At 43.0% G+C, this 12617-nt stretch overlaps 1 protein-coding gene across 5 annotated transcripts in view; it reads right to left on the bottom strand.

Annotated features, from left to right (window-relative positions):
* The window catches only part of MAPK11 (mitogen-activated protein kinase 11), a 55522-nt gene that overhangs the window by 14262 nt on the left and 28643 nt on the right, over positions 1–12617 (bottom strand). For all 5 annotated transcript variants that reach the window (XR_003369659.1, XM_024201321.1, XM_024201307.1 and 2 more), the window contains 3 exons: positions 11847–11926; positions 6175–6253; positions 3517–3690 (listed from right to left, as the gene is read on the bottom strand). Coding sequence is in view for 4 of the 5 variants with exons in the window: in XM_024201321.1 (XP_024057089.1) it covers positions 3517–3690; positions 6175–6253; positions 11847–11926 (333 nt within the window). In the remaining variant the exon portion in view is untranslated. The remainder of the gene's footprint in view (positions 1–3516; positions 3691–6174; positions 6254–11846; positions 11927–12617) is intronic.

Genomic DNA, 12617 nt, shown 5'->3' on the forward strand with positions numbered 1-12617 from the left:
AAATTGTTAAACCTTCCTGTCAAGGGCTCAACCATGTGAGGAAATAGCAGACAAACAAATTAAGCACCTGTAGTTACAGCAGCAAATGCAGCATGGATTCATATTAGACAAGATAACTGCAAGGCAACATGTGCTTCCAGGCTTTGCAGCAGACAAATTTTGTGGAGGGAGCAGTTGATGGCAATCAGCTCTCATCATCTATCCAGAGGTAGCAGAATTATGGGAGAGCCCTCCTCAAGCTAACAGAGGGTTGCTCCTCCCTGACTGGACACTGTGACCCATTTCCTGCCCTGCACTAGCGTAGCTTTGCACCACTACTATAACTCAGCCTCTGTAGGATTTCACCAGTGTGGAGGGATTCTTGGGTGGCACAGATATAGGCAGCCAGTTTATGGGGACACGACCGGGGGGGCGGAAGGGAGGATAAGAGGGCACTGGAGAGGATCCCTTAAACTCCAGGTATCTCCAGCTGCTGGAACAGATCCTTGGAGCTCTGGGTAAGAGTGTAATTTGGAGTAGCCATCAGTCTGCTCTCACTTAAAACAGGGACCAGCTTCAGAACTGGGGGAGTGAAAAGATCATTTACAGTTATTTTTGCAGCACCCCTTCTGCACTGAGCCCTCACCAGTCACAGCTCAAGATCTAGTCTAGAGATTCCTCACAAAGAGCAGTTTCCTCAAGCTCCCACTTTATAGCACTCACATCCACATAGCCATAGAAGAGCATACAATAAACCAGGCTCCCCAAAGCTAAACTACATGCAGAAATATGCTGGATAAACCAGCTCTGCCATATCCATTTTGCGATGAGGGAACCACACAAAGGGTCAGGGCAGGATTCTCTGCTCAAGCCACTCAGCACTCTGCTCTGGCTGGAGACAGAATTCTTGCCCTTCCCCCACACCCCCTAAACTCTCCACTAGTGGAAAGCTGGCAGAGGTAGCTCCATTGCATCCTGTGCTAGCCGTCCCCACCACTTGCATAAGGGGAAGTGGTGGTGGTGTGATAGGAAAGGTCTGAGAGAGAAGGGGGCATGCCAGACTGGAGCTTCACTACACAGATTTTCCACTGGCCTATAGTTCCTTATGCCAGTAGTATACGTTAGTTAGTGCTCCCTTTGCACTGGTCAGTCCTGAACTAAGGGGCTGCAACCAGCTACATGAAGCCCCATAGTTTGGATGGAATAGAAAATCAAAACCTTAGAGTCCGGGTGCCAATCAAAAATAAAGAAACACCACCCTCTGCCCACAGACTATCCCCCTGTGTACCGCTACGATAATTTGGGGAATCTGTCTATGTACCATTTATGTAGGGTTACCATACGTCCGGATTTTCCCGGACATGTCCGGCTTTTTGGGACTCAAATCCCCGTCCGGGGGGAAATCCCAAAAAGCCGAACATGTCCGGGAAAATCCGGCGCCGCTGGGTGCTGGCCCGGGGCCGGCGGTGCTGGCCGGCGGTGCTGGCCAGCAGTGCTGGCCGGGGGCCGGAGTTGCTGGCCGGCGGTGCTGGGCGGCCGGGCCAGGGGCCGGCGGTGCTGGGCGGCCGGGCTGGCGGTGCTGGCCCGGGGGTGCTCGGCCGGGGCTGCCCCGGGGCCGGCACCCCAGGGCCCGAGCCGAGCCAGGCTGGAGATGCCGGGGCCGGCCTCCGGACGGGGCCAGACTGGGCCGCGCCTCCTCTCCCCACCCCCCAGCTTACCTGCTGCCTGCTTCAGGCTTCCCGCAAATCAAATGTTCGCGGGAAGCAGGGGAGGGGGCGGAGTTGGGGCGGGGATTTTGGGGAAGGGATGGAGTTGGGGCGTGGGGCGTGGGCGGGGCTGGGGCCCCGTGGAGTGTCCTCCTTTTGGACACTCAAAATATGGTAACCCTACATTTATGAATTCTGGTTGATGTTATGAAATTGCTGTATTTCTGAATGCCTGTGCATGTGGAACCCACTGTTTGCTGATAGGGGCTGTATTATGTCTCTGGGTCAATCAGACCAGGGACAATGGTTGGTCATTAGACCTAAAATGGTCACCTATTCTGGTGGAATCACCTTGGGACAATGGCTTGGCTGAAGCTGGGAGTTAGTTACTCAGACTTCGCTGAAGGGAGTGGAAAATCCCCAGCAGCAGAACAAAGAAACCAAGGGACTGAGGCTGGCTTTTAAAAGCCACTGAGGCTGGGTGGGTCGGAGACTCGGGAAAGTTTGGGCAGGAGAGAGGAGCATCCTGTTTAGCAGCAGGACCAGCTGAGGTCAGAGAAAGTTAGCTGACAGAGAGGGAGAGAAGTTCCAAGTTTCTGAAGAGAAGCCATGAGCTGCACGAGAAGGGTCCTGGACACCCCAAAGAACTCTATAGAGTGGTAAGGAAACTGAGGCAGCAAAAATGCATATACGTGTGTTTATCATGGTAAACAAAGAGTAATTGTGTTTAGAATCCTATGCAAAGGCTGTCTGTACGTCTGTTGGCTTTCATTGTCATGTGCCCCTGCAGAGTTAAATGGTAAACCCACACTGTCCAGGAGGTGGAATCCTGGGAAAGGGTGGGCTTAAACTACAGGGATCACCACTGGTCCCAGGGGCTAGGCAGTTGGACTGCGGGGTCTCAGCTCTTAGGAGGAGGTGCTAAATAGAGAGTATCCCCAGAGAACCCAGCCAGGGGCAATGATTATTCCTGCACCCTCTCAACACACACATGGATGGGAGATTTAAGAAAGAATCAAGATGTCTTGTGCACTCCACTTTATCTTGCCATGTTTTCAATTTCCTCCATCTCAATTGGAATATGTAAAAAAATTTCCAAAAATATTGAGAGTGAGTTTCTTGTTTATGTGTGTATGCTGAAAGGTAGAATCACAACAGATCTTTTAATGGCCATAGCAGCTGCACATATGGGATCAATTTTCAGGAAGCCCACTATACAACTGGAACAAATAGTTTGGGCAAGCATTGGGGTTCAGATTCACCCTGTAGAAAGGGACAACAAAAAGCATACCCAGCACTTTAATCCCACGTAATCCTTTTGGAATTGAAATGGTGCAAAGGCCACAGGCTGGCCCTCTACACAAAGGGCAATTTCACCCTGGGTGTGCAGGCCTAATTTGCTTTAGCTTTTACTGTGACTGCATGCATAGGAAACAGTTAACAGGCCATTTGTTGACACATTTGCTATGACTGCAGAAGAAGGGTCAGAGCCAAAACCAAACATGATGTAAACTGGCATCGTTCCACTATCCCAGCTGAGGATCTGGCCCACAAGAGTTTACAGAAGAATAAAAATACAGGATCCTTACAAGATCACTTGCACCTGCCTTCACGTGGGGCTGTGCGTGTTGAGGAAAATCCAGCGATCAGATAATGGAAAGAGGGACTAGAACCATAGGGGGGAAATACACACAGATTTGCCTTGTTATTCTGAAGTTTCTGAGTTCAAGTTGTGTTGCAATTCCCTGGGCAAGAACCAGACAAAAACTGTTTTTTAAGCAAATAAATTTTTTGCTGCACATTTGAACAGCTGCATACAATTCTCCCTTACCTTTCCATTCATCTATGGTTCGTTCTTTATTTTCTATCGACTCATCATATAGTTCGGCCTCAGGCTCATCATCAGGATCATGATACTGAACAAAGTAAGCATGTGCGAGTGCTTCTGAGGCAGTTATTCTTTTATCACTGTCTAATATAAGCATCTTCTCAAGAAGATCTACAGCTAGGGCAAAAAAGAAACTCAAATTAAACTTAAAACATATTGCGTAGTGTGGCAGAGCTCTGACCTTGTCCCCGTGGGTCCTGCGCTTCTAGGCGGTATATGCTAGCCTCAGTGGCTCTCTCTGACCCTCCACGTAGCCCTTCTCTCTCTAGGGCCAGGGTTACAGTCTACTGAGCCCTTTTCATCATAAGCCAGCAAGGAAGTTGGTGAGAGAACTCCCACAGTCTCTGTTGTCCCTAGGGCTTGTTTTAGAACAGTTTAGCCTCCTGTCCTGACAGGGGCCTGACTTCCCCTCCCAGGAGGTGTTCCTGTAGTGGTGGATTGGGGGGAACCCGGGCCCGCCCTCTACTCCAGGTTCCAGCCCAGGAACCCTAATGGTAGCAGCTGTTGGCAGCCAACTTTTCACTACCAGAGTTGCTACATTTCCCTGGGCCACTTCCCCACAGCTCTCCTGCTTCTCCTTTCTTCACCCTTACCTTAGGGCTCCCTTATCAATAACTTGAGGGTGCCTTCATTAACCAGCCCTTCAGCCACACTGCCTCTCCCCTGGCTCTCCTCTGCCTGACTGGAGTGAGCCCTTTTTATAGTATCAGCAGGGCCTTAATTAGAGTCAGGTGATCATATTAGCTTAATGGCCTCACCTGACTCTTTGCAGGTTAATTGGAGTCAGGTGTTCTCATTAGCCTGGAGCAGGCCCTGCTCTGGTCAGTCAGGGAACAGAAAACTGTTAATCCAGTGGCCAGTATATCTGCCTTCTGCTATACCCAACTGGCCTGGGACTATCACAGTAGCTAAAGAGAAAGTCTAGAAGTGAAGATATTTCATAGTGAAAGTTTACATGCAACCTCAGAATCATCCTTTTCCTTGTTCTTGATATTTAGTGCAAGAAAAAGGAAAATTAATGGGAGAAAAAAATTAGACACATACTGTGTCTATACACACACAGTATATCATCACTTCTCCCAAGATCATGTAAAAAGCATCCTTTTGTGCAATACAGCCCATAGCCTATGAAGATACACATTCAGAGTAGAATTTTCAGCCATTAAACAGGCCTCTGTTTTGGTTGGTGCATGACACAGGCTATAATGGGTGCAAGTTAGGTCATGTTAGACATCTGAATCCTGATTTAGACTTCCTTCTAAGGCCCTGACCCTGCAAACACTTAAGCACATGCTTAATGTTAAGCACATCAGTCGACATATGATGAGCGCACATGCTTAAATTAAGCATATGCATATGTGTCTTCAGTATCAGTGACCTGCAAGATTACACTCGCAATTATTTGTACCCATAAAAAATGTTCATATGACGATTAAAATAGCCTTAAAGGGGACAGTCACAGAATACATACAAAATGTATTCATTTTAAGTTTGCATAAAACTATACAATATTATACATGAGAGATATCTGGAGGACTGGAAGTGGTTTATATGTCATGTTTTTAATATACAAATATTATAATTTATATACGAAAATTTAAGCAGTTTTATTGCTTTAATATATGAACAATCATTAGATTTTTTGTTTTATTTTTTCTCTTTAATGTATTATATTTCTTACTAGCATCTTTCTCAAATCATACTATCTGCTGCTTAAATTTGTTCTAGTGGCCCAGAGCAAGTGGCAAAATGTTGATTCAGACAATTTATCTTTTAATTCATTTGTATCAGAGAACGGCACTCCATTTCCCAATTAAATTGTGAGAGCTCAAATCAACACCTTATCAATAAAAATGTTGCTTAACTTCAGTACATTTTCACTATCAGACAAAAATACTAATTATTAAAAACATTTCTGCTTTACCTTTGCATGGGATTAGAAAAACTGACGAATTGTAACTTTAATGTTTTATTGTGAGTTTGTGCAGAGTAGGATTAAACCCCATATTTTTCTACAGATTTAGCTACATTTTAATTTGAGTATTGAGAATGTTGCCTCATTAATTCTCGGTATTTATGTATTTTTTTCTAACAGTGGGTCATATTTAAGAGGAACCCCATTTAAATAAAATATTGATGGCCTAATATGTCCCAGGAGAGTCATTTACATTCTAGGATCTTTGGTTTGAACCATTCTGGAGCAAAAAGATGATGGGTACTCATTTCAAATAAAACATTTTTGATCATTCTTCTGTTAGGCAGTTCCAAATTTCTCTTTGCTCTAACTCTGGTTATCTTTCTAGCTGTGTAGCTATGCAATATTTGACGGGCTTTTACTTTTTGAAAGCAGCGATTTGCCCTCTAATCCATGGATTGCTGTTCACTGGGAGCTACCTGCCTTTTCTTCCTACCCAGAAAAGGGTCTGAATGGGCTTAATTAGAATAAGATGGTGGTCTCAGAATCAAGAGGTTTGGTAATGCTTATGACATTGTGCACCATTGTCATTCGGCTGGGTTTAATATAGCAAGTGTAAAACTTGAGCTCAGATGCTGGTGAAGGAACCAAATTACATCAGTCTGAAAACCCTAACAAATTCTTACCTAAAGGGTTGGCACCACGAAATACTGCTTTCAAATCCTGTTGAGGCATATGTGGTAGAGATTCAATGTATTTTCTAGCCTGGGAATAGATCAAGGCATACATACAGATTACATTTTCTCAATAGTAAGCATGGCAATTCTGGAAAATAAAAATCTCTAATTGCTACGTTTCCTATTCAGGGAAGACATTGTCTATACAAACTCATTGTGTGTGTGTCTAGATACAGTCAATCATCTTTATATGTCTTATAATTATAAAGCCCACAGGCAAGAAGGTTTTAAAAAGGTGGACTTTTCCCCTTAAACTTAAAGTTATTTCACATGGAAACACTTGTTTATGTTTTCATCTACCTGCATAACTGGTTTATCACCATAGATCCTAAAATAACCATCATATCTGCCACGTCTTTCAAGCAGGAAGTCAGCCTATATCTCCTTTCAGTTACCACTGGCAAACGGGTACTATCCTACCCTTCCCATACAGCTCACCATTGTCAAATACTAATGTTTAATCAACTAAGGATCAAATCCTGACCTAAGATGTCTCCAAGGTGCAGAGCCTCAGGACCTTTGTAGCTTGCCTTGGCTCCATGGCTGTGGGGCTGAACTGGAATCCTCAGGCTCCCCACACTAGAGACAGCCACATAGCACATACTCAGCTGCCTAACCCACATATTGCAGGCAAGGTGCTGGGACTTGACATCATTGAAGACATTGCTTTCCTGATGTCCAAGCTGATGAGCAGGTAACCTACTGTTTATGGGACAGAAGAGACTAAATGGGGTCCTGATGGTAGACAGACAGACCCTCCCAGATGACAGCTCTGAAAATGGAATTGTCAAAGGAGAGAGGACAGAGCATCCCTGCATGCATGAAAAAGAGTCTCTGAGAAAACTGTAGTTTCTTTAAGAAAGGTTGTTAATAATACAGGGATTTCATCCCTGACCATCTCTCTTCCCTATACACAGGTTATTTCCCCTCTTCACATGTTACTGCAGGAAACTGAGAAACTCTCCAGGGCCCCACAGAAGACAGCAAGAGGGACAGAATATGCAAAGAGCTGCTCAAACTGGTGGTGAGCTCATGCCGACCAACTCCCTGGCTCCTGGTCAGAGAGCAGGCCCTGAGACTTGTGTTTCCCTTCTCCTCTGGATCTGATGATCTTCAGGATCAATTGGCCCTGCACATCCTGGTTACACACTAATAAGAGGTTACTGTGAGCCTTCCTGGTATGTACTCTGGGTCAGGATACAGCCACTGGAGAGATGGAATCCTGCTCCAAACTCCGTTCTCTCTGCGTGACAACACATCTCTGATATTTCTCTAATTTCCCTGCAATCTTTTTAAGCTTTTCAATTATGCACTAAAACAAAAGATACTTTAAAGTATTTTGAGAGGTCATTCCAAGCTACAGTCTCATTCAAAATGTATTCTAGTACAGGGTTAATCTTTAATTTACAACAAACTTGTGAAACTAGAAGTAGAAATATATTTCTTTTTACTTTCTATTTTACTGGAAGTTGTCAAGAGGAGTTGGACCAATATGGCTGCCATTACCAACATATTTCAAAATATTTTCCTCTTTTTATTATGGAGGTTGGCAACTCAGCTTTCTAAAAGTGTGATTGCTGTTACCAGTGGCAGCCAGTCATCTACAGAGAGTACAGGTTTAAAGGACAGAGAACAGGATTAATTTCCCCTCCCATGAGAATACATCCCTGAAAGGTGTTGTGCACTCCTGGGAAATGATGCTGAGCATGTTCTCCTCCCATAGTTGGTGAGAGAGCTCAGCACCTCAGAGAATCAGACCTTTAGGGACATATGTTGATATAACTTGCTGTGCAGTTTTTAAATATATAGCAGCTACACTTTCTTGCATGGAAACTATGGGCTAACATGGAAATCAACCATTACTCAACAGAAATCATCAGACATCTGTGCATTTGAATATATTTGTGCCTAATCTGTGCTGATTTATTAACATCCCAATTCCTCATTTAAAGAATCCATCAGTGATTGTAGGGGACCAGGCCTGTTTTGTCTTCCGGCTACCTCCAATTGAGACCAATATCAGTTTGGCTGTATCTTGTTTACTCACCAGCCTTTCCTCCATGTCCTTGTCATCTTCACAGAAACCCACCCATTGGAAATACTGAAAGTGGGATTATGGGCTAATCCCAAATTAAGACATCAGATCTTCAAACTAACTCAGAGACTTGTTCGGAAACATCTGGTGAAGTTTGTATAAAGATTCCCTGTATTTTTCCAGTTTTTTTAATCCTCTGTTTATCACTGAAAATAAGTATGGAATCTCCATTCAAGTCTTGATCCTGCTTTGAGTGGAGTGTAGCTGGGAATGCACAACTGTTGCTCTTCAGGACAAGTACAAATGGAGGCCACAAGCAACATTAAAAAGTAGACATAGTCCTCTGAGCAGAAGTTGAAAAGTAAAAGGAACAGGATGCAGGTAGAGAATGGGCTTACTTGAGGAGATGGGGAGGTAAGTGCTATCCTCAGCCTGAAAACAAGGTATACAGTTATGGACCAGCTTCCCTGGCATTACTCCAGTAACTTGGAGGTCATATCACAGGACTCATTAACTGGGGTCTGCTGCTCTTGGTTCTCCTGTACTCTCTATGCTGCACAGCACTTCTTCACTTGTACACACAACATTTTTAACCTGCGATGTGCAGGATGAAGCTACAACGAAGCAAAATAAAACCTTCTACTTCACCTAGATTAAGAAACTGACAACAGGTTTTTTCAGTGTATGAGAGAAGAGGATGGGCTTTCATTTTAAATTTAGAGTGAGAAAGAGGGATTTTAACCAAGAGCCAAATATTCTGAGAAACTGGTGAACACCTGAAGGCCTCATTGACTATGCCAGATTGCTCCATTGTTTTGTCTGACCCATCAGGCCAAAAAACTCAAGGACAGGCCAGATCTCTGTGGTAATGTTAGGGCCAACAAAGGCCCTTATACTATTGCTGCTGCTGGTGCCCAAGTTGCAATATAGGGCAAGCCCTGGGGCTGATCTAATTTGTGCCTCCTGGTGCCATTTCCCCTATGGGGCTTGAAGCAGTGAGGAATCACCAAGTGCAGGTCTCCCCTGGTCACACTTCCATTCATCTCATCCCTTTCCTGGTCCCCAATATGCCCCACCACCCTGCTCCAGAATTCCCCCTGTCCCAGGGCTTCTTTGGAGGTGATATAGAGATGGCTCTGCCCTGGGTAGAGGTGTGTGTTCTGCAGTGGGGGGAATACACCAAAGGAAGGGGGAGTCATAAAGGAGGCAGAGTCTGTATAGACCCTTTGTCACTACTTTGGATCAGCTAGGATATAATGCAAGGGGTGAATTCCTCCCCCAAATTCCCAATTGCTTTAGAAAAATCAGAATTTTAATAATCAAGTTTTAGATCTACAAATACACCAAAATACAAATTTGTAAAGCTTCTTAAACCTCATTTCCCATCACATGATCTTCCAAGGAATCACAAAAGACACCTTTGCAAAAAAACCCCATGAACTATAAAAAAAAAAAAAAAAAAGATTCCTGGCATCCATTAATTAGACTTACTGGGCTTTAGTCAGTGAACATCTAAGAACATGCAATCGTTTGTTATTAAGCGAGTTTCATATTTGCAGATAAGATAGTAAAATATTTGTGTAAAGCTCTGTACGGGAATAGCAAACAGATGACATTTGTACAGGCAAATTAGTGCCCAACGAGGACAAAACTAAACAGACTTGCCTTCCAGATAAGGCATAGTCCTAGGAATTTAACCTGTAAGGAAATATTACCAGCAGAAATAAACCCACCCTTTGGGGCACAAACACACGCAATCTGACTCATTAAGGTGGCTCTGAACCAAAAGAAATGAACTATGAAAAGATAAAAGCCACCATAATAAGAAGTCTACTCTCCCTATCAGTGAGCCCACAAAATTACTCTGAGCATTAATGAGTTACATATGATACACCTCTGAACTTAAGATAGGTTCAAAGCACAGAGGTTTGTACTACACTGGCCTCAAGAACAACCAAGTGACCATGCACTGGAGAGCCCTCCCTACATTTCTTGGCTGGCCCAGTCTCTCAGCACAGGGTATGGAGAGAGAGCCAACTAATCACCTAATTCCTGCCTCAACTCTTCCCAGGAGCCTGAATGCTCACAAACTGTGGGGCTGCCTCAAGCCCATAACGGTTACATTTTAAAAAAATTAAAAGCTGGAAGTTGCAAGAAAACAGAGTGTTAGCCTAGCCATGTTAGTTTCCTCAACTGTTCAACAAATATGAATATACTGGTAAGAAAAACATTAAAACACACAAAGGCAAAAAACCAAAAACAAACAAAAAAAAAATAAATAAAAAAGCCTTTACAGAATGAGAAATAAAGCACTGTTAGAAATCCAGCAAATTAGCAAAAAGGTGTTAGACCAGCTTTATTTACTTGTCACCTACACAGCTCTTATATTCTGCATTAAGTGTTGGAGTAGCACATTGAACACAGAGGAAAAATATTGACTGTCCGTGTAACCAGTGTGTGACAGTCCATCATGCTCCTATGCCACTGAGCGCCTCAGAAAGCAGTCTTGTGACCACACAGATTTCTCCACCAAAAATGTGTTCTTTCTCCTTGAGGTCTGTCCTCTGATGTTCTAGACAGTATAAGCAAGCAAGGGTGGTTGCTCTCACTTTCTCCAGGGACTACTCCGGGAGCCACGTAAAGGATTTAGCCATGTAAAGGATTGAGCTCTATATATGTAAAATATGTAACTAAATGAGCTGAGCCAAAGTTGTTATTGCTGAGAAGGTATAAATGTGCTGTGGTTTATCTCACCAAATGTTTATTATATTGTGCCCATCACCATAGCATTTCAGTGCCTTGACAGCCCAACCCAGGTCACAACTCTCAGCTAATTAACACTCCTAAGGACTCCCCTGGGGCCTCTATTGTTACTGCTTAAAAATCTAGATTCTTGATTTAAAAAAAAATTAAAAAATTATTATAGATTTAATAGGGAAACTCACACAAAGAGAAACAGTAGTTTGGCTAGAAAACATTTGTTTTAACGGGTTATCCCATTCATGCATCTTATGTGTAGAGTTTTAATTATAAAATTATGCCTTTGGTGTCGCATAATTGCCACAAAACTGGGATCCAAACGATATAGCCCTACTCAGAACATAGTGGTGTTTGGATCCAGCATTTTTGTTTTGATGTATCTCTAGTATTGAGAATGCAAAAACTAAATAGAAATCAGTTGATAATAATCTAATGCTCTTCGCTAAACATCAGTTTTATTTATTTTTCAAAGTACCACAGCAAAACAAAGGATCATCCAAACTGACTGCGAGATTACTGAATACATTCTCACATATTCAGTGATTGTTTTTCTAAGTACTAAAACTAATCTCTAACATTTTTAAGAGCACCTAAGCAACTTAGGAGATAAGTCTCATTGAAAGATGACAGCTTCAAAGTTACTTTTGAAAATTTTTACCCCACTTGCTCAATGTTGCCACTAGCAGCAAAAAAGCAATGATTTTAAACAGCTTTTTGTATTTGGAATTGAGCAGCACGCTATCTAACACAACCAATGGCATACCACATCAATTATTATGAAAAAGTAAATTATTAACTCAGCTAAATTATGGAATGGTGAACTCACATGTTCCGATGATATTTTCTTGAGAAGTTCAGAACTGGGTGTTCCCACAACTTCCATTATTCTCTTTAGTTGGTCAATATCTGCAAGTATTCAAGAAAACTCCAGGAAAGATAGTAAAAGTAAGCAACAGACAAGCCTTGTGTGTTTAAATAAACCCCGAACTCCTGCACAGATGATCAGATCCTCAGGTGGAGGAAGGGACACAGTTCTATTGACTGCAATGGAGTTAGCCAATTTATACCAACTGAAGATTAGGTCCAGAGTGTCTTATTGTCCACTGCCCAGAACATCGTGTATTCATTTACACTTGTGGAATGTGAGTGTAAAATGCTACCACCAGTGTAAGGTCCCAGTTCAACACAGTCATATGCCTAACTTTGAGTTGAATGGGGTTAAAGCATGTGCTTAACAATTTCAGCCTATGCTCAAGTGCTTTCCTGAACAGGGATGACTGCTGACTCGGGGGCTGAGTGGAGAATTCTGACTGGGTAGCATATTACACCCACTTTGCACTGGGGCAAAGGAGTGTAGAACCAGGCCCATAATCTTTAAAATGTACATTTCCTGAGTTAGTATATGATCTGAAAAGTGAACCACATTAACACTTCCTCTAGTGATTCAAGATTAATTTAAAGTCTCAGTGAAGTTGATGAAACTATAACCCTAGATTGTATTTTACAAGAAAAAAGAAACAACAACCCTGGTAAGTCTATATTATGTAAAAATCTTATTTTTGGAAACAATACATACCAGCTTACCAAAAATAGTCAG

Source organism: Terrapene carolina, unplaced genomic scaffold, assembly GCF_002925995.2.
Source record: "Terrapene carolina triunguis isolate 2854851 unplaced genomic scaffold, T_m_triunguis-2.0 Scaffold68, whole genome shotgun sequence".
NCBI lineage: Eukaryota > Metazoa > Chordata > Testudines > Emydidae > Terrapene > Terrapene triunguis.